Consider the following 22568-nt stretch of genomic DNA (forward strand, 5'->3'; position numbering starts at 1 on the left):
TGTGGCAAAATATTAAGATCTGATGATTTGTAATTCCATTTTTAAAACATAATGCAAATTTAAAAAGGACACATTTCTTATTGAAGTCTCCCTGGTTACTCCTCTTATTTAAATGGATGGGATTAAAATAACAAAACTTCTCTTTGTTTTGTGTTAAGAAGCACCTGAGATGCAGACATGCAAGTGTGCAACTGACATTGCCTTTCATGAGGTGTCACATTATAGTGGAAATTTCTTCACTGTTGAGATAGCATGCCTTTCAGCCACTTCATCACTGAGACCACATTGACAAAGATCACTTACCCAAAGGGAGACCAGCTGATATATTAATTTATAAGAGCCTTTCATGAGAGGGCACCTGGGTGGCTCAGTCAGTTAAGCTTCTGCCTTTGGCTCAGTTCATGTTCCCAGGGTCCTGGGATGGCCCCACATCAGGCTCCCTGCTCTGTAAGGGGTCTACTTTTCCCTCTCCCTCTGCGCCTTCTCCTTCTCATGCTCTCTCTCTCTCAAATGAATAAATAAAATCTTTTTTTTTAGGAGCCTCTCATGATAGATAATGTTACCTCCCAAATCTCAGTCAAATCCATAGGTCATTTATGTCCCTAGTCCATGATCATGACCTATCCCACTTCACACCATGGCCCCCATTTGAGCCTTTCCCAAACTACTTACGGCACTTTTCTTGTATGACATCAATGATTTCACAAGGCTGTTAGAAAGATGGAGAAAGACAGAAAAGGAAAAATATTTAATTTGAAGCATATTCCTTCGTGACATGTCATCTGGATATTACTAGTGCCTTTCTGAAGCTTTTTAAAGCTACAATAGAAAACACAAAAATTGTAACAGCAGATGAAATGATCCAGAACTTACATTTCTAGATAAAATGGATATTTAAAAACATTTAAAATGTATTTTATATACAATAGAGTGCTCATATTATTAGTGATAGGTAAATATGGGGAACTTTTTAAATTTTTTTATCTGCCTCACAAAGCAATTCCTGGAACATTTCTTTAGAATGACTGCCAAGACAAGGACCCATCACACCTTTCTTAGAATTCTATTTTGTTCTTTTGATCTCTTTTGTTCTGTTTATCCTTTGATTCTATCACTTCTTGGTTCTCACTTGCCTCCACTTCCTTTCCCCCAGCACCAGTAGTATTTCTGTGCATGTGAGATGAAAAACCATCATAATTTTGAGATTGTTTTCAGGTATGTCATGAAACACGAAGATGTATTCTACCATATGTTGGCCTATAAATACTTTATAAGCAATTTTTGAACTCTGCAAAAAGGCATATTGCACAGGGGTAGTAGCCTCAAAGTCTTTCCCTCCATGTCAACCAGTAATAGTACTCAAAAACATCCAGAGTGCCTCCATGATGATTCAAAATACATTCTACTCTTTTCATTGATATGATTATAACATCTCAGAGGCAAGTCTATAAACTTAAAGTACTAAAAGAATTTGTAAGAGGAAAAACAAAAGAATCTTTATAGATTTCTCTTTTGTGAAAGCGTAAAGTCTCATGTGCTAAAAAGAATAAGGTTTAGAATTAAAATGTTCACCTACCGTCACATCTGCCAAACCTTTGGGGCCCTTGATACCCTAGAAAGAACAGAAATGAGTTTAAAATATAAGATTCTGAGGTCCAATACATTATTATCCAGAGTTGGCAAAACATTCTCACAAGGTTACCATAGTACAAATACAAATCCACCTTCTTCCCCTTCACTCCTGGCCCTGGAAATCTGATCCCTTAAGGAAGAAAGTCCAAGTGCCTAGGAGGTATGTCCCAAACCTCAGAGTCCACGATATCCAGGAATATGGTACATGAAGACCCTTAGAAGATCAGGTCATCTTGAGAGCAAGCCATAGTTTAGGATCCAATTCAGGAAAAGGCCTTTCAAGATCTCAGGATCATTCAGAGACAGTTCTAAAGTAGACTCCTATCATTCCCTATTCCTCCTTCTCAGGCTGCCTACCTCCATCCTATCTTTACTTAATGCTAAACAAGTCATTCCTGGAACCCTTTGAAACTATAGGCCTGCCTGAGCTACTCTGTGAGACTAGAGATCTTTGTTTTTATCTAGATTCTACAAGGTAGTAGTTTGTCTCCTCAGGCAGGTCACTATAATCTTCTCAGCCTTTGTTTTCTCATCTAAAATGAGCATGTGCATCCTTCTAAGATTTTTGATTCTATGACTTCATTGCTCCTCTACAGTAAACCCTACATTTAGTGAAACCACCAGGTTCAGCCCATGGCTCACTCACTGTACCAACCCTCATGAAATGACAGCCTAGCCTCATTGGACAAGGGGTGGGGCAAAAGGACAATCGCCCCCAAAGTCTTTCCCTTCATACCAAATGACCTCCCAGGGAACTTTAAAAATTTTTTATCTGCCTCACAAAGCAATTCCTGGAACATTTCTTTAGAATGACTGCCAAGACAAGGACCCATCACACCTTTCTTAGAATTCTATTTTGTTCTTTTGATCTCTTTTGTTTTAAAGTCCCAAAACTTTAAAAATATTTGTGGACTTGCAACATTGTCAGTTTAGTTAAGATTATAGAATTTATATTATATAATATAATAATTCTATTTTTTTAGGGTTTCCTTCAAACCCTGTTTGCATAAATGCTGCTCATTTTGTTTACATTGATAAATTCACCCTCCAGTAAGTTTTAAGTAAAATGTTTATTAATCTCCAGTCACTTTAATATCTTCCCCATGTTCAAGTTAACAGTATATATTGAATAAATATACTGTGTAAGGACTTGAAGCTAATTGCCCTCTAAAGCATTCCCTATACAGATCCTCTAGTGCCTCCCTCTAGTTCATTCCTTCATTAAGATGGCTCTTAGCAAATCCTTATTCACTTTTACACAAAGGTTGAGAATAAAAGAAAGAAGAGTCCATGTTACCACTGGTCCTGGAGGGCCTTGGTCGCCTGGAGTTCCAATAAGTCCAGGAAAGCCAGCATTACCCTAAAAATATCCAAACCAAAGGAATAAGATTCTCTTCTTGAATACAACTTGATTAAAGCCATCAGACCCACTTTGAGATACTAAGTTATCATTATTTCTAAGATCCAGTGAATCTGCTATGGACCAGCTAGTTTATGAACTATATCAATTGAGTGGGACACCAAGACTAGAGAGAGAAAGGGTCTCCTTATGAAAGTCATCTAAATTGCCCCCTACATACCTAATCCCAGCCAGCATACCTAATCCCAGCCAGCATGTGGACATACACACACTTCCAAACCTAGTCTTAAAAAAATGATTCAATACTCAGTTTAGACTCCAGATCATATAATTAAAAGAATACAGGAAATATACACTGAGGGACTGACATCAAGAGAAAGGACAATTTCTTTCACCACCTTCTGGTCTTTAGAGTCCAAATAAAGGTATATGCTGACCATGCCTCACTGCTCGTCTTATAGGTATTTGAAATGACATAGCATTATCTACATGTAATTGATGTTTAATCCTTTTTTATTTGAAACCAGAGACATAAGCTTAGCTGAGGGGGCAATATTAGCCAGCAGCAAACCAAGTTAGGCATAGATCCATTTTTTCTTTATGTCCTTGCCAATATATGAAAATAACAATTATTGAATACCTAGATAATGAATATTCTCTTTCCTCTTTTCTGTACCAAACAATAGTCTATGCCTTTTTCCCAGAAGGCCTTGCTCTCTAATGTCTATTAGCTAAACACTATCAAGGTTTTAGATATCCACAGGCTTTTTCTGAAAAGAGCTGCCAGTGATTGCAGCTTTTCGAGATTGAACCTTTGGAACCTAAAGAATTTTTAATAGTAGGCTCTACAAAGCATAGTGAAAACACAGCTCAAAGTCCACCAGGATGGCAGCCACATTCTTGAGAGTCTAGTCATAAATTAGCTAAGAGAAAGTTAAGGCTTGGAAGAATCATAAGATATAGCAATTTTTGCTCTGTAGCTAAAACAATACTCTTCCAAAGGATATCCAGACTTATCATAGATATTGATCCTATGTAACTCCAACTTGGATTTTCTGTTATTATGCTTTGATGAGCTGCGTTTGCATTTACAAGATCAATGAGAGTGGTATTAAGGGGGCGGTGGGGGGGTGGTGAGGAAGATGTGGAATGTTTACTGCCTGAGGAGGACAAGAGCTCCCTGCTGAGAAGTCCATGAACCCAAGAGAATGTTCCTGTGAGTACTGTCATGATGTGGGCCTCTATAGACCTTGTGAAATTCCTTTGGTTCTTACCCTCCTCCCTCTGATTCCCTTTGCCCCCTTCTCTCCTCGGTGGCCTGGGTCACCATCTTCTCCCTTAATAGAATCAAAAGCAAAACCTTAATTTGAAGAAAAATAACTAGAAACAAATGATACACGCTGCATACCAGTTGTAACACCCAGAAAGATATCTTCTTACTTGTGCACCAGGAAAGCCAGGAAATCCAGGTTCACCCTAGTGTCAGAAATGAGATAAGGTCTTGTTTAATGTCATGTGATTAAGTCTTTCTTTGACATTCCTCAGAGAAAAATAAATAAATAGACTATAATTTTAAGAAAACAGAATCAAAACACATGCCAGGAAAAACAACTATAGCAACAGTTGTTATCTTGAGCTACTCCCAAGTGGCCATATTTTATTTCTATAATTCAGTGTGAAGCAACTTGCACATGATTTTTACCGATTCTAACCCTTTCTTCCTCTTTGCCCTTCTGGCAAAGGGAAAGATCCTTCCCTTCTTTGCCAGAGGAAAGGAGACAATGAGACTTATTACGTATTGTGTAATGGAACTTCCTTCTTAAGGATTTTTATCTATTGGTCTAAATAACCAGAGGTCTGAAAAGAACCAAAGGAAGGTGTACCAAATTGACTGCTGGGAAACAGGTGCTCATTGTCAGATCAAAGGCACCCTACAGGGGCACCAGTTGGTTAAGTGTCTAGCTTTGGCTCAGGTCATAATCCCAGGGTCTTGGGATAGAGCCCCACAATGGGCTCTCTGCTCAGCCTGCTTCTCCCTCTCCCTCTGCCCATTCCCCTGCTCATTCTTTCTCACTCTTTCTCAAATAAATAAATAAAATGTTTAAAAAACAAACAAACAAAGGCACACTACAAAGCAACTGTTCATTCAGCAAATATTTAGTTAGCACCTACTACGTGCCAGGCGCTTTTCTAGATACTGGGAAATGAGCAGTGAACAGAACAAAAACCCTGCTATCATGGAACTCGCCTGTTAGGGAAGAATAAATATATGTCAGGGAGAGATAAATGCTATTCTAGAAAGGGCATTAAGGGATAAAGAATGGCATGGATGGGGTTGGGAAGGAAATAACTATTTTATATAAGTGGTCAGACAAAGCTCTTGGTAATGGCTGCCTTTGGGCAAAGACCAGCATAAATTGAGGAAGCCAGCCAAACAGGTATCTGGGAAAGAGCATTTCAAGCAGAGAAATGAGTGTGTGAAGGAGCCTGAGGCAAGAATATGAATGTGTTCCATGTTTGACAAACTCCGAAACAGAATGGCAGGAGAAGAGTGGGAGGAGATGATGTCAGAGAGTTCACAGAGGAGCCAGGTGGTAGAGAGTCCTGTAGGCCATGTTAACAATGGAATTAATTCTGAATGACATCAGGAGTTGAAGCTTGGCTTTGAGGAAAAGAATAACATGATCTGATTATTCATTTAAAAGATGGGTCTAGAGGTGCCTGACTGGCTCAGTCGGTAGAGTACGTGACTCCTGTTCTCAGGGTTGCAAGTTTGAGTCCCATGCTGGATATAGAGATTACTTGAAAATAAAACTTTAAAATAAAGAAATAAATATGGCTCTGGTTGCTGCTCAGAGGACTAATTAGATGAGGTGAGAATGGAAGCAAGGAGCCCAGTTAGGTGGCCTGGCCCAGAGGGTGGCAGGGTGAGAAGTGATGAAATGCCGGATTTATTTGGAATGTAGACTCACAGCATTTGTTAATGGGGAAAATATAGGTGAGAGCACTTATTAAAGATGGAGCAAGTGTCTGCCTTAAACAACTGTCAGATGGGAAGCTCTAGTCCCTGAGATGGGGATGGCTAGCAGAGGGACAGGTTGTCAGGGGAATTGATTTTGACTGACCGGATATCTGATGATATTAAAGGATTATTGTTAATTCTTAGGTTGACAGTGGTATGGTAGTTCTATTTATAAAGAATCTTTTAGAAGTACAACTTGAAATATATATTCATGGAATATCTGATACTTGGGATTTGCTTCAAAATAATTGGGAGAAGGATACATGCATGGCAGAATACATATGAAATAAAATAAAACTGGCCAAGGGCTTTTCATTGTTTGAGCTAGATGATAGATACATGGGGAGAGATGTCATTATATTAGTCTCTTCACTTGTACATATGTTTGAATTTTTCCATAATTAAAAGTTAACAAAAGAGGAAGGACAAAGGAAGGAGGAGTAGGAACAGGAGGAGGAGAAAGGAAGGAGGAGGAAGTTGTTTGGAGACATGCCAATTTTAAGGTAGAAACATGTTTAGAGTTTAAGAGATTGGTCCAAGCTGGAGAAGTACACTGGAGATCACAGGATAGATGATACTTGATGCCATGGAACTGGATAGGGTCATCTGAGAAGTAAGTAAAGAAGGGAATAAGAGAAGTACAGGAATAGAGCCCTGAGTCTTCTAATACTTAGAGGTCAAGAACATTCAAAAGAAATAGAGAACAAGGAGCCAGTTAAAACCAGGGAAGTGGTATGTTCTGGAAGATGAGAGAGGAAAGGTTTAAAGAACAAGCCTATGACCACCTTTGTAAAATGCTGCTGAGACTTGGAGTATGACGTGGGCAGAGAACTAACCACTGGCTTTAGCACCATGGGTTTTACCTTGACCAAAGCAGATGTAGTTGAGTGGACAGAGCTAAGGGGTGAAGGTTCAATTGTCATCAGTTAGAGAGAACCAGAGGAAACAAAGTGGAGTTTCTCAACCTTGGCACTACTAATATTTTGGACCTGACTATACTTTTTGGTTGTAAGAGACTATCCTGTGTACTATAGGATGAAAAATAGTATCTCTGGTCTTTATTCACTAGGTGGTATTTGCATCCCCACCACCAGTTGTGATAACCAAAACATTTCCAGACATTGCCCAGTGTACTCCGCACAGAGGGTAAAATTACCGCTGGGTGAAAACCACAGATATAGAACTACTCAGCCGCTAGGGAGAAAGAGGACAATGGGACTATGTAGTTAAGTGAGGAGTTTTTATTGTTTGATTTTTAGATGGGCTATTATTCCTACCTCTTTGTATACTGAGAAGAATGATCTATGGAGAGGGAAGAAAATTTGATGATGAAGAAGAAAAAGGAGCCAGGACCTTAACGAAGCAAAAAGGGAATGGAATCCAGCCCATGAGAGACACAATCAGTCTTAGATAAGGGCATGGGCTCTAATCCATAGCAGTAGGAGGGAAGGCAGGGTACAGAGCCAAGTAGGTTAGCTTCTGTGGTGGTGGATGTATGCAGAGGTTCTCTGCTCATTTCTCTATTTCTCCTAATTAACAATGAAACAGAAAGCACAACTGTCTGCTAAAATGTATAAGAGAAAGCTGATCTTAGAAGTTTGAGGGAAGGGGAGAAGGTATGAAACAGTCAATTCAGAGAGGAGAGTGAACAGGCAAGGGGAAGGCAGCCAGCCAGCCAAGCAGCAATAAGGCCTGTTTAAAGTAAGGCCATTAAGCCTTGCCAGGAAAATCCCATGAAATGTGGACTGAATCTGTGTGTTTCACAACATTATTCATACCACAATAAGCATAGGCTGCCCTTGGATTTAGTGCAGGGCCAGGACGTGGCTTAAAACATGGACATTTGAATTCTACCCAGGATTCCTCTGCTATGCAAACTCCCCACTAAAGATGAAAGACTTAATTTCCCAGGATGGGGCTCCAATGAGCTAGCTTCTACACTTAGATCTATCTCTAATCATGTGTGACCAGCTGTGGGACCACTGGCAAGCTACATCACTTCTCTGCACCTCAGTTTTCTCATCTGTAAATCAAAAAGGCTGAGCTAGATTATCACTGAGGTCCCCATTGTTCATTACTGCACAGATATTTGCTAAGAGCTTACGATGTTTGGGGCATTTATACCCATTAATTGTACTCAGGGCATTTTACTGATCGATAAAATGGCAGCAGTGCCATCAAGGGCAAGAAGAGAATTTCACAGAAGCTAGCCTGGAGTTAAGTAGCTGGGCATCCTTAAATATCCTAGTGATTTCTTATGTCATGAAGCAATAAACAGCAACTTGCAGGCTGAAGCAGTCAGGATAACTGTAGCTATTGCTATTTGCTGCTGTAGGAGTGTTCAAAAGCTTCACAGGACTTCCATTCTTCAAAACCTCTGTCAGCAATCCATTAACTACAATATGCTAAAATACCATCTTCTTAGGGGAGTAGAAATATTCGAACATACTTGTTGAGTACCTACTCTGTGCCAGGCTTGCCCCAGCAATAGAAAATTGGATAAGATCCAACCTACTGTCAAGTTCACCAACTGGAAGGTGGATAAATATGTAGGGATAAATTATAATATAGCCTCAGTGGAAAGGGGCTACCATAGAAATATGACCAATGCACATTAGAAACAGAGTATAGGACCACCAAATCTGCCCATGGAAATCTAAGAAGGCTTCTACAAGGAGAAGTTGATATGTGAGATGGTCTGAAAAATGAGTAAAAATTTTCCAAAAGAGGGAAATGGGTAAGGACATCCCAAATATAGGCAAGAGTGTTTGCAAAGGCAAGGGGTCAAGGAAGTTCCTGGCTCGGGTGGGAAGATCTGGCACAGGAGGAAGATGAGGAAAGGTGTTTGATCTTTAAATAAGGCAGTAACAGAATCAGCTTTTGTTTTCCAAGGAGGGAACTCTGGCAGCTACAGCATGTCATAAACAGCATTCAGAAACCATTTCTGGCACACCACTTGGATAATAAGTCTTATTCTAGTAAAATAAAATAAAAAACTATAGTCCTTAGCTCAGAATACTCTGTAAGGTAAGCCTCACCTTTTTTCCTTTTCTTCCCGGATGTCCATATCCATCTGGACCTAAAAGACCCTAAGAAAATGACACAAGATAAATAGTAGAGTTACCCAGATCAGTACTTTATTGATTATATTATCTGAACCCTTGGATTAATCAACAGTGCAAGGAAGTGGTGAAAGCAGAGGGGCTTGGTAGAGGCTTATCCTATCTCATAGGATAAACACTAAGCTATCTTTACAGGATAAGGAGAGGATAAGGGTTTAAAATTTTTAAAGACCATGGAATGAGTCCTTTTTTTTTTTTTTTCCAGTTTTTAACTCTTCAGTAATATTCTATACCTCCGCAAGATGATATCATAGTTGTAGGAAGCCAAATCACCATACAAAATCCCCCTTGGGCTTTTCTTGCAGGATAAAGTAACAATAGCAGAAGCTCTAGAACTTGGTAAATCGCTAGATAAAGACAGACTTTAGGGGAAAAGATTGGGATAGAGGCAATGCAATTGAGTGAATCCGTGCATAGGATATAAACCCAGACAGACTTGAATTTTCATTCCATTTCCAAACTGGCTGTATGAGGGCCTTTAGCAAATTATTCGACCTAGTTTTCAGCTTCTTCATCTGTTAAATGGGGTAAAACACCACGTACATAGCATGGTTGCTGGGAAGATTGAGTGAGAGTATGCACGGAAAGCACTTTGCACAATGCCAGCTCAGAAAAAGTACTTCAGAACGTGGTCATTATTCTGCTGTTGATGGCAACAGTAGTAGTGATGATGTTGGCAGAAGAGTAATAATGGTGGTAGAGGTGGTGGTGGTGAAGGAGCCATAATAACAGTGGTGGTGGAGGTGATTGGTGGTAGTAGCAGTGGTGGAGGTGATGGTGGTGGCAGTGGTGGTGGTGGTAGTGGTAGAGGTGGTGGTGGCAGTGGTGGTGGTGGTAGTGGTAGAGGTGGTGGTGGAAGTGGTAGTGGAGGCAGTGGTAGCAGTGGTGTTGATGGTGATTTTGGTCATGATGATGGTGCTGGCAGTGGAGGCAGTGATAGAAGTGGATGCAGTTGGTGGAGGCAGTGATTGTTTCAAAGTGGAGGTGATGGTGATGCCAACATTATGAATATGTTGACGATACTACTGGGATCTTAGCATCTGTACACACACACAGTGTGTTTCCCATATTAAGGAGTGAATTCGGAAACATTCAGGTATTTTTTGCTGAACGGATAAAAACTGCACTAAACCACATAGTCAACTGCAAAGAACCAGTTTAAATTTTTAAAAATATTTTATTCAAATTTAATCTGCCAACATATAGTATAACACCCAGTGCTTATCTCATCAAGTGCCCTCCTTGGTGCCCGTCAAAACCAGGTTAAATTTTAAGCCTGGTTTAATAAGGCCAGGAAATATAGATCTCCTTCTTATGGCCTAAGGAGGAAAAGTTTGAAATGTTAGAAAATTAAAAAGAATAAGATAAAGAATATTGCCAAAGATGAATTATTGGGGGACAAAAAGGATGCAAATGAGGTTCCTTTGCTGTTATTCTAGCTCTCTCTGCTGAAGGACACACAAAGCCTCAGGCATCTACAACCCTAGAGACCCAAACTGTCTATTTTGGAGATATCTGCCTCTGACATTCCTGAATTGATACCTTCCAGAAAGACATTGCTCCCTAGGGAGAGATCTGCAAGAACAACCTTTGCATTATTTTAAATTAGGATATTTTAACAAAGTTAAACAGTGTTAACTTCATCATCTGGATTAAGTGTAGATGTAAAACACTACCTGTCCCAGATTCTTTTTGACAGTAATCCTGTTCTGTTCTTTCCCTTTCCACAATCAAGTCTGAGCTTTTTGGTCTGGTTTTTCCTTCTCCCCTTGCTAACAAACAAAACTTCAGTGCTGAGTATAAAGCAACATCAGGTTTTCTCCACTGTTGATGAAAGAAGTCTCAAATAAATAGGAGCTGCGGGAAAGACAACATTTTTCCATACCATAAAGCTCATTCCAATAAAAATGGTGAATTGAAAATAGTCATAAAATACCTAACCTACTCTTGTATTTAGAGGGATGACTAAGGAAGGTATAAATGCATAGCCCTGTCTTTGGTAGAATGATCTGTTGAAGTAAACCTTTGATGATCCATGGTCTCCAAAGGTTATTTCTATGCTCTGGGTAATTGAGCTCATGCACTTAAAAGTTTGCGATTCTGATTGCCTGTCTTATTTGTTTCCCTGGAAAAAAAAAGTCTCATAGAACTTGTCTGTACTCCAAAAAGTCTCAAATGATTATAAAACAGCTTTGTCAAACAGAAGAGGGACTTCCCTCTTCAACAACATGGGAGAAGACAAAGTAAATCCTGAGATGTCTTTAGGTTCTTTATTGACAGGAGGAGTTTGAGAATCTTTGACTCTTCAGATTCACAACAGCTCTGGTGATATCATATTTGTGTCCCGAATATTCATCAAGAATATCATCATTTTGTGTGAAACAAGAATGAATAACAAACAAGAAATTGAATTGAGTCCAAAACAGAGGAAATAGACTTACAGGTTGCCCTCTCAGTCCTTGTGGGCCCTGTGGGCCTGTAGCTCCTTCAACACCAAGCTCTCCCTTTGGCAATAAAAAGTAAACATGAAATTAATTTTCTCCTATGAGTTCATGCAATTTTATGTCATTTTCCTTAGAGATTCCACAGTTCCCCCATTCCAGGTTCTATTGGCATCACCATACAATCCAAGGTAAGTATCTTCCTCTAGACTTTGTTACATACAGATAACAAACAAATATAGTAGAGGTTTTGGCAAAATTAACAAAAACCAGGTACAAAGCAGTAGTAACAGAATATTATATTATTCTGGCTTTTTCTAAGTGTGAATGTGAGAAACTATATTTGTAGCAAATCCACATATTTATCTTTTTATTGGTATGTCTTTGCCTACTGATATAGGTGGCCATCTATCCATCCATCCTGCTACATGTCAATCTATATGGCTTTCCTACTCTATCAGTCCATCCAGCTATAAGGTAATTAATGGCCAGTCAATACCACCACCAACCATATCAGAAATTCCTGCTGGAAGTAGGAGAGACACGTATAAGAAAACCCAAGTTGCAATCAAAAAAGACGTGTTCTCTGACACTTACCTTCATTCCTGTTAGTCCAACTTTTCCTTTCGCACCAACTGGCCCTGGAGGCCCAGGAACCCCCTGCAACAAGACCAGGACTAAGATCACCTTGGGTGCCACAGAATTAACTGTCTGACTCATTATTATTGAAATAGTCTGGAACTGGTAATATACTCACAAATCACCTTTCATGTTTTAGTCAATTAATTGTATCCTTCAATATACAAAATGCTTCATATGCACATTTAACCTCTGGGCTGGCAGGGGGAGGGGGAGGGGAGCGGAGGGAGGAGGAGGAGGGAGGCTTTCTGCGCAAGAGTCCGTATCTACCAAGTACTGAGCACTGGAGCAATGATCTGGCTACTAGAGGGAAAAATACCATTTGATTAGGAGATTGGGAAGACAAACACCTGGACTTTCACTCCAAACAAAATATTACCAAATGAGAAAGAAAACAATCGGTTACAGGACTAGACTTTTCCTAATCAAGAGTAAAAACAGAACTAGGGCATAGGCCATCCCAGAGCTGCTCCAAACCCAGATGTTTATCCCTAATTTAAATCATGTTGCTCAGGGTTTAATCTATGTCAAATGCTCCCATCATTAGGAGGCACTCCTGATCATCTGTCTCAGTGTGATCTGACTCTTCTAAGAACCACAGGGATTCTGGGTCAGGAGCAGAAGGGGCACCAGAGGGAGCCAAGCTGGAAGCCAGTTTAGACACTTACTAACCAGATGACAAATCATTTTTAATCTCTTGGGGCCTCGGTTTCCTCATCCATAAAAATTGGGATAGTAATGCTTCCTTTTACGTTCATGAGGAGTAAATTAGTCATTTATACCCCTTTTACAGTTCTATTTTTTCTTGCACTATAAAAGGCACTATGAAATTGTGTTAAACACCCTTGGAGCTCTGACCCAATCTCATTGATCACTATATTCCCACAATATACCTAGAGTAGAAGCGGGTACAGCCAGTGATCAAATTAACTATCTCTAGAAACCCTTGATATCCACCAATCAGTGGGTATCAAGTGTAGCTTTACTTATTAGTCTGGCACTCAGGTGTATGAACTGGCCTTTGTTAATGAGCAGCTCTGCTGCAGCTTTTAATTTTTCAAACCTACCTCAGCACCCGGTAAGCCTTTGTGTCCAGAATTCCCTGGTGGTCCTTGCCTTCCTCTCAGTCCCTGATCAAAGATGAAATTAAAATTCAACCAATGCTTATAGAGTGACATATTTTCCATGTAACCACAAAGTCATGTTGGCCACCGATGGGAGCACAAACCTGGGTGCCCTGTCCCAGCACTATCAGGTTTATCACACTCTACTCAGCAGCATCTGAGGGGAAACATGCCAGGCTCGCTCCACCTGAGGCATTAGATGTGAGCCTTCAGCATCGATATCTGTAACGACCTCTGCAGTTGAATCTGATGAGCCCTAAAATTTCAGGACATTGCTTTTGTATTTTAGTACACCCAACTAATTTTAAATCCTAAAAGGGGAATGAGAGAGAGGCTGCTAGGATATCGATCTTCTTTGAAAATTCAACCTTTTTTTTATAGATACAAGGGCTGAGGACCAAGAGTACACTTTGATTTTATCAAGAACCAATAGCACATTTCAGTAGCCTAATCTCACTGGGCACATTGCTGGGGAGGTACTCATTTTCTCTCCAACCTATTTAACTTTAATGATTTCAACATTAATTTTTCTCTAGCTTTTCTGAGAAATGCTTTCCTATTAGAAGCATTGATCATGGCTTCTATACTCCTGTGTGAGGTATTGTGATCACCTATTTAAATAGAGCATCATACCCACATGCCGGTGGAAGGTGAAATTAAGGAGAGGCCTTATTGATTAACTTGCTCATGGCTCACAACACAACTTATTCCCCATGCACTCAGTGGTATGATAAAGTGAGTATAAAAGAGAAGGCCATAACGAAGCAGTGCCGGAGGGTCCAAATTATTTGATTTAAGCCAGTGATCAAAGGAAAGGCAAAAATCCATCTCTCAGTTGTTTCCCCCTATGTTCAGACACTATTTTCTATCATAAAATAAATACAAATCTCTAATTACACTTTGATCACCCATTTTTTTCTTTAGTACCTTTGTCAAGTCAAAAAAAAAAAAAAACAGAAACCTTTCAAAATTATCCCCTGATGCTCAGAGAATTTTTAAGGTTATGGAGAATGATTCAGTGTGTTAGTAACATTTGTTGTTTTAAAGTTCTCCATTTGATACTTGGAAACAATTTGGCCTTTAAAAGAAAGATGTAGAACATGTTCCAGAAGGGTTTGCAGAATGACAGATTTGGGTTATGCTTAGAAGATTCCAAAAGAGCTGGTTGGAAGTTCAAACTTCCAGTTATCACTGACTAGTTTACAACACCCCACTTGAGGGCAAGACCCCTCCTTGCCTTAATGTTCTGAACATCCCACCCTATTAGCAAAGTGCCCTGTATATGATAGCTAACACTTTGCTGATTTTTCATGCCAAATTGAATATAATTTTAATGAATTAAGTGCTATTTGAGTATTTTGAATACCCAGCTTCAGAACAATCTGAATTGTTCTCTTGTAATTCCCTTGTAATCTGTAATTAAGAGTACAGATTTTGTAACTAGCCCTCCTGAGTTCAAATCCCATCTTTATCATTTACTAGTTGTGTGAGCTTGGCCAATTTACCTAACTTCTCCATCCCTCCATTTCTCTCTGTAAAATAGGGATAATAACCCCCCATTAAAGGATCAAATGCGTTAATACAAGTTAATATCTGAAACATAAGAACTCAGTAAAGATTAGCTATTGGAGTTTAACCTGCCCAGGATAGAGACTGTACAATTTGCTTCAGAAGGCTCTGGAAAAGAGATATCCAAGGCCATTCTGATATATGTTAAATCCTATAAAAGAAGCTAAGTCATAATTTCAAACAAGTATCCTTTACTACTAAAAACAAGTTCACTAATACAACCTGTGAGCCTGGAGATCCAAGCTCTCCTTGGTAACCTTGTTCACCAGATTCTCCACGCACACCCTGTCAAAATAAACCAACCTTAGTGAGTTCAACAGCCATCATTAGTGTTCCTATTGAAGGCAGGCTTCCTTGCAAGATGTCACTTGAAAACCACAAGAGAAAGACAAAAAAAGATTTTGATCATCTGTGCTCAGTTCTCTTAGGGTATGGAATTGGAGAGGATATGGGGAGAGGGGACTCGACTTATGTTGGAAAAACAGATTCTTACTGTCTTTCAGAGTCTTTGCATGTCTCAGCTGGTGTCAGAAGCAAAATTGCTTTGTTTAAATAAGCCAAGCTCCCATTTTACTTAATAACAGTTTCCTAAAATCCCATCCATTCCTTTTAAGGGATATGGGCTAAGTGCTCACTGGTGTTAAGGATCCTTATCCCATGTGGAGAAACTCAAAATGTTGAACACAGTGACAAATGCAATATTCTGGGTAAGACACATACAGTACATAGAGAAATGACAGAAAACTGGCATTAGAACCCTACAGATTCTTATAGTATTAAGCTGGCTCTCTAGGCAAAGGGTGAGCTGTTAACATGATTCATCTAATAACTGACTTGATTTCTCCCTCAAATTAATATTTTCACTTCTACAGAGAAGATACATTTTCTAAGGTTGAGAATAATACACATTTTGTGAATTATTCTGCCTTCTTTTTAACGTTGTTCATGTGTTGGGAAGGTTACTATTTATTCATAGATTCGTAAAGAGAAAAAATCTTAAACTCAGAATTAATCACTATATGGATCAATTCCTCATGCTTCTTATGTTTTTAAAATTATTCAGGTAAATGGGAAGCACTTCTATTAATCATTCCTGTTATATTATTCTGCTCTTTAATAGTTTATTTCTAGATTTATAAATGTAACTATGTTTTAAAAGGCATGTAGCTAGAAATTTTGAAATAGGTTGTGAAATGTTTTCACATCACATTACTGACATTCCAAGTGCAGCATTCTGAAAACATTGTGGCTCTATTGAGCAAATTTCACACTCTTTTACTATACCTCCATGTCTATACACACATTTATTTTACATTTATATTAAGGAATCATTTCAGCAAAGCAAAAGCAGGAAGAAAACAAAAACCCTTTAATACAGTTTTTCTTTACATCACTGACCATGATATCTAACGTAATAAAATTACCTAAATGCTCAACATTAGAATTGTTTAGGAAATCATTGTTCCTCTACAGATATGCTATAATATATGAAATAGGAAGATTTGGAAACAGAAAAGTAGACTATAAAATACTATACCTGCTATAATAACTCTTTATGGTCTACCTAGTATAGGAAACACACAAACATGAAAATAATTGCAGGAGGCTAGTGGGTTTACGGACACTTAAAAATGAATTATATTCTTAATTTTATCATCATTAACAAATTAAAGCTTTCCCTTATTGCCAAAATAATCTATGCATTGATTTGTTTGCCATAATACAATGTTTTTCATTTAAAAAAATCTTATTTAGAATTCCAATTTATTATGCATCTTGCAGATGCCAGCATATCTAATTTTCTAGACAATAATGAGCCATATTTTCCCCAGGTCCAAGGGATGCTGTAATTTGGAATTCAGCACCTCTGTAAACTGTACTCTTCCAATAGTACTTGCTTATCTTTAGCAAGTTACAGCCTCAAAAACATAAATGCGTCTGTATGGCCAATGTTCCCACAGTGTGTTAACTAGCAAACTATTGACATATTGGATAAGCCCACTTCACACTGGAATCTACAAATAGTTATGATTTTATCTCTATTTCAAAAACTCAAAACTTGAATAGGAAAAAGAGCAAACAACTATTGGGACTCATCAAGATTACAATGTGTTACATGGAGAGGTTTCCTATTAAAGACAATAGTTTGCATACATTATTCTCTGCTCCCAAAATGAGAGGTCGCTGTTCTACAATCTGTCCCCATAAGACAACAGTGCAGAGACCCAGAGAGCAATAAGTCTGAATTAGAGCAGGAGGATAGAGGGCCCAGGAAGGAGAAATCCAAGAGAAATAAACCTCACATGTTTGAATATACTGGGAGATTATCGGTTTTCTCAAAGAGCTTTGTAATTAACTGATAATGGGCATAGAAAACACAAAACAAATAAGAAGAAAGGGTGCCTCAAGGAAAACAAACATTACCTAGATGTAAATAATATTTACCTACTCATCATATGAATAATGAACTGACTTGACGAAAAGTGAAGAAAATAAGAATATTGCAAGGATGAGCTGGAGGGAAGTGTATGAAGGAGGAGATGGGCAGGTTAAGAAAAATTTTTATTCCCCCATAGTCAAAAATCAAGAGAAAAACATCCCAAACTGAGAACCAAGAAATGCCAGAGTAAGCATGCTGCTTAGAAAAGCATCAGTAAGGGATCCCTGGGTGGCACAGCGATTTGGCGCCTGCCTTTGGCCCAGGGCGCGATCCTGGAGACCGGGGATCGACTCCCACGTTGGGCTCCCGGCGCATGGAGCCTGCTTCTCCCTCTGCCTCCGTCTCTGCCTCTCTCTCTTTCTCTGTGTGTGACTATCATAAATAAATAAAAATTAAAGAAAAACAGCAATAATACCAGAAGGAAAAGTCCACGGAGATGAAAGTGAGTGCTCCTGAAAAGCTGGAAAGAATGGACAGGGAGATATTTTTTACTAAGCTTACAAATGTGGTTTAACTTTAAATTTATGCACAGGCTTCACTCTGATTTAAATTAAATCAAAAAAGGATAATACAGGAGATGGAGTGACAAAGAGAAACAAAAATAACCATGACCCAACCAAGGAGAGAATGAACCCAGGGTGAGCAGACATTTAGATAAACTACACGTAGCATCATAAAAGAAATAATTCAAGAGTAGGAAATTCCTTCCATTGCCTACAGCCATTTAATTTCTCCAAAACTTAGCCTATTTCTTTCTGCCTCATGGGGATAAAAACCATAGGATAAAATGATAGTTCAAGACATTATTTATTTCACAAGTATTAAAACCAAATTAATAGTATAAGAAAATATTTAAGAATTTACTTCAAATCCTAAACATTTTGTGAGAAATAATATTTTACTTGGTGGGATTTTTGAGACTTGGAATTTCTCAATATCCATGCTTTTCTAAACTGTTTGGTCTAAAGACTAGAGGTGCTATCTTCTTTTGTACCTAGGAGGTCAAAAGTCATTGCCCAACACACAGACACAGACATACTTGGGGTCAGAGTTAACATAAATCGATCTCTGACTTTTCCTCCATCTCTAAATCAGAAGAATGCTAGAAAACCTACGAGCAGAGCATGACCACACTGTGTTAGAGAAAAGTCTACATAATAAATTTATTTTGTATAACAATTCCCAAGAGCATCCTGATCTTTAGATTTGAATCCCATCTCCACTGATTATTAGCCATCTGACCTCTAACAAGTTTTGCTAAATCTGTATTTTCTTTCTTATCTGTAAAAGGTAATCAATGATGTTCCTAATTCCTAGGGTTGTAGAAAGGTTTGCAGGAGGTGTTAGAAATAAAGGTGTAGGACAGTGACTGGTGCTAGATAATTGCTTAGTAGAATACACTTCCTGCACAGAGATAGCACCCCCTATCCTACCCTCAAATCACATCCTTCCCATTTGGATAAATGGTAAAAGCTTGGTCTTTTTTCTTTGCTTAGGGACTATGAGATCCCCTTGAGCACCAGCAGGAAGTCCCACTTCTTTGAATGGAAAAATCATTATTTCAGAGGTAAAACCATTCATTATGGCATTAGCTTATTTTCAATCTAAATAAAATATTATACTAGGCTGGAGGGGAAGCAGAGAACCACATAAACTTTTTCTTCTTCACGAAAAAGGTCTTGATGAAAACTTCTCAGTGATCCTCCTGTAACCTCAAACAACCCAACCACCACATCCCTTGAGCCCAGAGAGTACTAGTTAAAGTAGCCATATCTGGAGAATGAGAAGCAAGTCTTTCCAGAAAGCACTGACCTTTAGCCCTGGCATGCCTCGTCTTCCTCTTGGCCCCTACAAGTAGAAGGGAAGCAGAGACCTTAGAGAAGGAAACAAGCCAATTTCACCCCAGCCTACCTCTCTCCTCCACAAAAGCAGCTGAAATACAACCCATGAGTGGTTGTACTTACCTGAGGACCAACATTTCCAGGTACTCCCTGAGGCCCATCAAAACTAGAACTTCCCTGAAAAGGAAGAAAAGTGTAAAGGGAATATAAGTTTAGATGTCTACACCCTTCTGTACTTACTCTTCACACATGGGCTCTCCAATACAGAAGCCACTAGCCACATGTGGCTATCAATTTCAAATTCATTAAAATTAAATTAAATTAAAAATTCAGCTTCTCGGTTATACTATACACATTTCAAGTGTTCAGTAACAACATGTGACTAGTGGCTACCATATTAGACAACACAGATCTAGGATATATAATCTCAGAAAGTTTTATAGGTCAGCACTTCTCTAGAAGCAAATGGATTAATTCTGGTGTTTTAAAATAACCAGGTTGTAGGCATCTTTCCCCCAAGATTGTTCTTGTGACAACTCTTTGGGGTTCATCATGCTGGGAAAGTAGTCAGACATATTCCCCAATAGCCTGTGCTTAATACTTGAAAAATATTGGCGCTTTACTTTTTACCCATCATATAGGGTGCAGAGCAGCAGACAGAAACAGAAGGTAGAAGAGTGTGTCTCTGCACATCTGCAGTGACCAATATACACAGATGATGGTGGAGGGAGAGGTTATACACAGTTAGGATGAGGAAACCCTTTTAGTGCTCTCACTTCTTTAAGGTCAGAAATGAGAAAATGAGTGGTGTCCAGAGAAAGAACGAGTCCATCTTGCAGGAGAAATGGAAATCACCTTGGATCCCAAGTAGGGATATTTTAGATACTCAGTAAAATCACATGCTAACTCAGTAAGAACACATAAACAGGGAAAGAATGTGAAATGTAGAAATGAAAACATTTGTGCAAAGCTGTTCTTCCAATTGTTATTTATAATACATTAAATTCCAAAACAATATAAATATTCCACAATATGAGAGATATGTTGATTATATGAAATCCACGTTTCTGTATTGACTATGGCTGTTTTTGTGTTGCAAGGACAGATATATTGATTAAATCATGGAGAAATGCTTATTGAAATAGTATGCAGCCATTAAAAATTATGTTTATCAAAAGCTTATGAAGGAGGAAAAATATGTTATAAATTCTTTTCAAGTGTGTTAAATTCTCTGAAAGATTAATTCATCCCAAATATGGAGAAAGACAAAATGATGTTTCCTCATTTATTTATACTGTACTAGGACATTTTTTAATAAGCCCATACGATCCTTTTCTGACTTTCTCAGGGAGAGTAGCTTCACCATCACCAAGTTAGGAAAGTTTCATAAACTGATTTTTTCTTGGCTACTGAAACTATAAATTTTTTCTCTACATTTTACTTTTCTGTATTCCCAAGTATCTACGTGCTGTATTTTTTTAAAAAAAAAAAAAAAAGATTTATTTGAGAGAAAAAGGGGGCAGAGGGAGAAAGAGAATCCTGAAGCAGACTCCCCAACGAGCATGGAGCCTGACATGGGGCTGGATCCCAGGACCCCGAAATCATGATCTGTGCCAAAATCAAGAATTGGACGCTTAACCGACTGAGCCAGTCAGGTGCCCCAGTAGTGTTACAATGGGAATTCTTTTAAAATATGGTAGACTGTATGAAAAAGGAGGTTTTAGACAAGGCACCCTCATAATTGGTCTATATATAAAAAAAATTCCTTCTTAAAATGTTTATTGTTTTGTTCATTTCAGTAAGTAGGCAGTTTTTAGCAGCCAACATAGCAAAGAAATCATCTGGGCAGATGTTGGAATCATTGAGTGTTTAAAGATTGTCAGGAAATAACAATTTTACAGTCTCAGAGTATCATTGCCAGATTCCTTGATCATTACAAAGAAAAGTATGTTTATGATGGATAAATCCAGTGAACTCCATCTTTATCAAGTGACCAAATTAATGTACCTGTAACAAGACAGCAGACAACTGACTGAGAAGGATGCTGTCTTACTTAATCTCCTGCCAAAAATGTTTAACCTGACTCTAGGCATGAGGAAACAATCAGACAAATCCTGAAGGATGTTTAGCAAAATAACTGGTTGGGAATGTCAATGTCACAGAAACAGATAACTGGATAACAGCTGTGACTAAAGGACACTATTGAGTCAAAGCAACTAAATATGCCATATGCTCTTTGACTGGGTCTCAGAACAACAACAATAAAAAATAGCCATGAAGGGCCTCATTGGCATAAATGTGGAAATCTGAATACGAATTGCATATTAGAAAATAATTTTGCTGGGCAGCCCCGGTGGCCCAGCGGTTTAGCACCACCTTCATCCCGGGGTGTGATCCGGGAGACCCGGGATTGAGTCCCATCAGGCTCCCTGCATGGAGCCTGCTTCTCCCTCTGCCTGTGTCTCTGCCTCTCTCTCTCTCTCTCTCTCTCTCTCTCTCTCTCTCTCTGTGTCTGTCATGAATGAATAAATAAAATCTTTAAAAAAAAGATTTTTGCACTACATTAATTTTTTTTAGTGTGATCACTATATTACTTCTAGATAAGAGAGTGTACTTGTTCTTGAAAGTTACTTATTGAATATTTGGAAGAGAAATGTCATAAGACCTCCAATTAACCCTCAAATGATTTGGACTCTTGCTAAATACAAATTTTGTAATCTGATCTTTTCACTTAATATTACATCATAAATGTTTTTCTTGTAATGAAATAGTCTTGTAAACTATTTTTCATGACTTAGTAATATTTGATCGGGTGCCATTGTTGATGTAAACAATCCCTTATCATTGGACATTCAAGCAGTGTAGTGATTTAAAATCTAATAATCTAATCTTCATCCTTGGGGCAAATTTTTTTGTGGTCCATAATTAGCTTCTAGGTAAAGTTCTAGAACTGGAAAGACTGGATCAAAGGACACATATACCTTAATCTGTGGCAGACACAATTGGGGGCTACACAACACTCTTGCCTCTTTCTTTCTTGCTAATAAAATCTGTTTCATTTGGGACAACATGCCCAGCTCCACAGGATGAATTATGATGGGTCTAAACCAATCATGGAAATCTCACTTCCTCTGTCAGACACTTGCCTTCTCTGGGTCTCTCAAAATGAGTTAAGGGCAGGTAGGGAGCACAGGACCCAGCCAATGAACCAAATGATCCAAAAAGAGAATGTTGCTGGCAGTGCCCTGATGGGAGGAAAGTTCCTTTCTTTCTGGCATTTTATGCAAAAGCAAAGACAAAATACTTGGGCTGCTAAACCCAGGCACCACACTGAACATGGCACCACGGAAGAAAGGGGCTGAGTCCCTGATGACATGC

The 22568-nt window shown here is 38.7% G+C and overlaps 1 protein-coding gene across 1 annotated transcript in view; it reads right to left on the minus strand.

Annotated features, from left to right (window-relative positions):
- LOC140614042 (collagen alpha-4(VI) chain-like) overlaps positions 1-22568 on the minus strand; it is a 102110-nt gene that overhangs the window by 24667 nt on the left and 54875 nt on the right. The window contains exons 20-31 of the mRNA XM_072792815.1: positions 19314-19367; positions 19162-19197; positions 15132-15194; positions 13284-13346; positions 12175-12237; positions 11578-11640; positions 9053-9103; positions 4433-4468; positions 4267-4329; positions 2930-2992; positions 1577-1612; positions 673-709 (exon numbers count right to left, since the gene is read on the minus strand). Of these exons, the coding sequence (XP_072648916.1) occupies positions 673-709; positions 1577-1612; positions 2930-2992; positions 4267-4329; positions 4433-4468; positions 9053-9103; positions 11578-11640; positions 12175-12237; positions 13284-13346; positions 15132-15194; positions 19162-19197; positions 19314-19367 (628 nt within the window). The remainder of the gene's footprint in view (positions 1-672; positions 710-1576; positions 1613-2929; positions 2993-4266; positions 4330-4432; positions 4469-9052; positions 9104-11577; positions 11641-12174; positions 12238-13283; positions 13347-15131; positions 15195-19161; positions 19198-19313; positions 19368-22568) is intronic.

This window comes from Canis lupus, chromosome 22 (assembly GCF_048164855.1).
Source record: "Canis lupus baileyi chromosome 22, mCanLup2.hap1, whole genome shotgun sequence".
Taxonomy (NCBI): domain Eukaryota; kingdom Metazoa; phylum Chordata; class Mammalia; order Carnivora; family Canidae; genus Canis; species Canis lupus.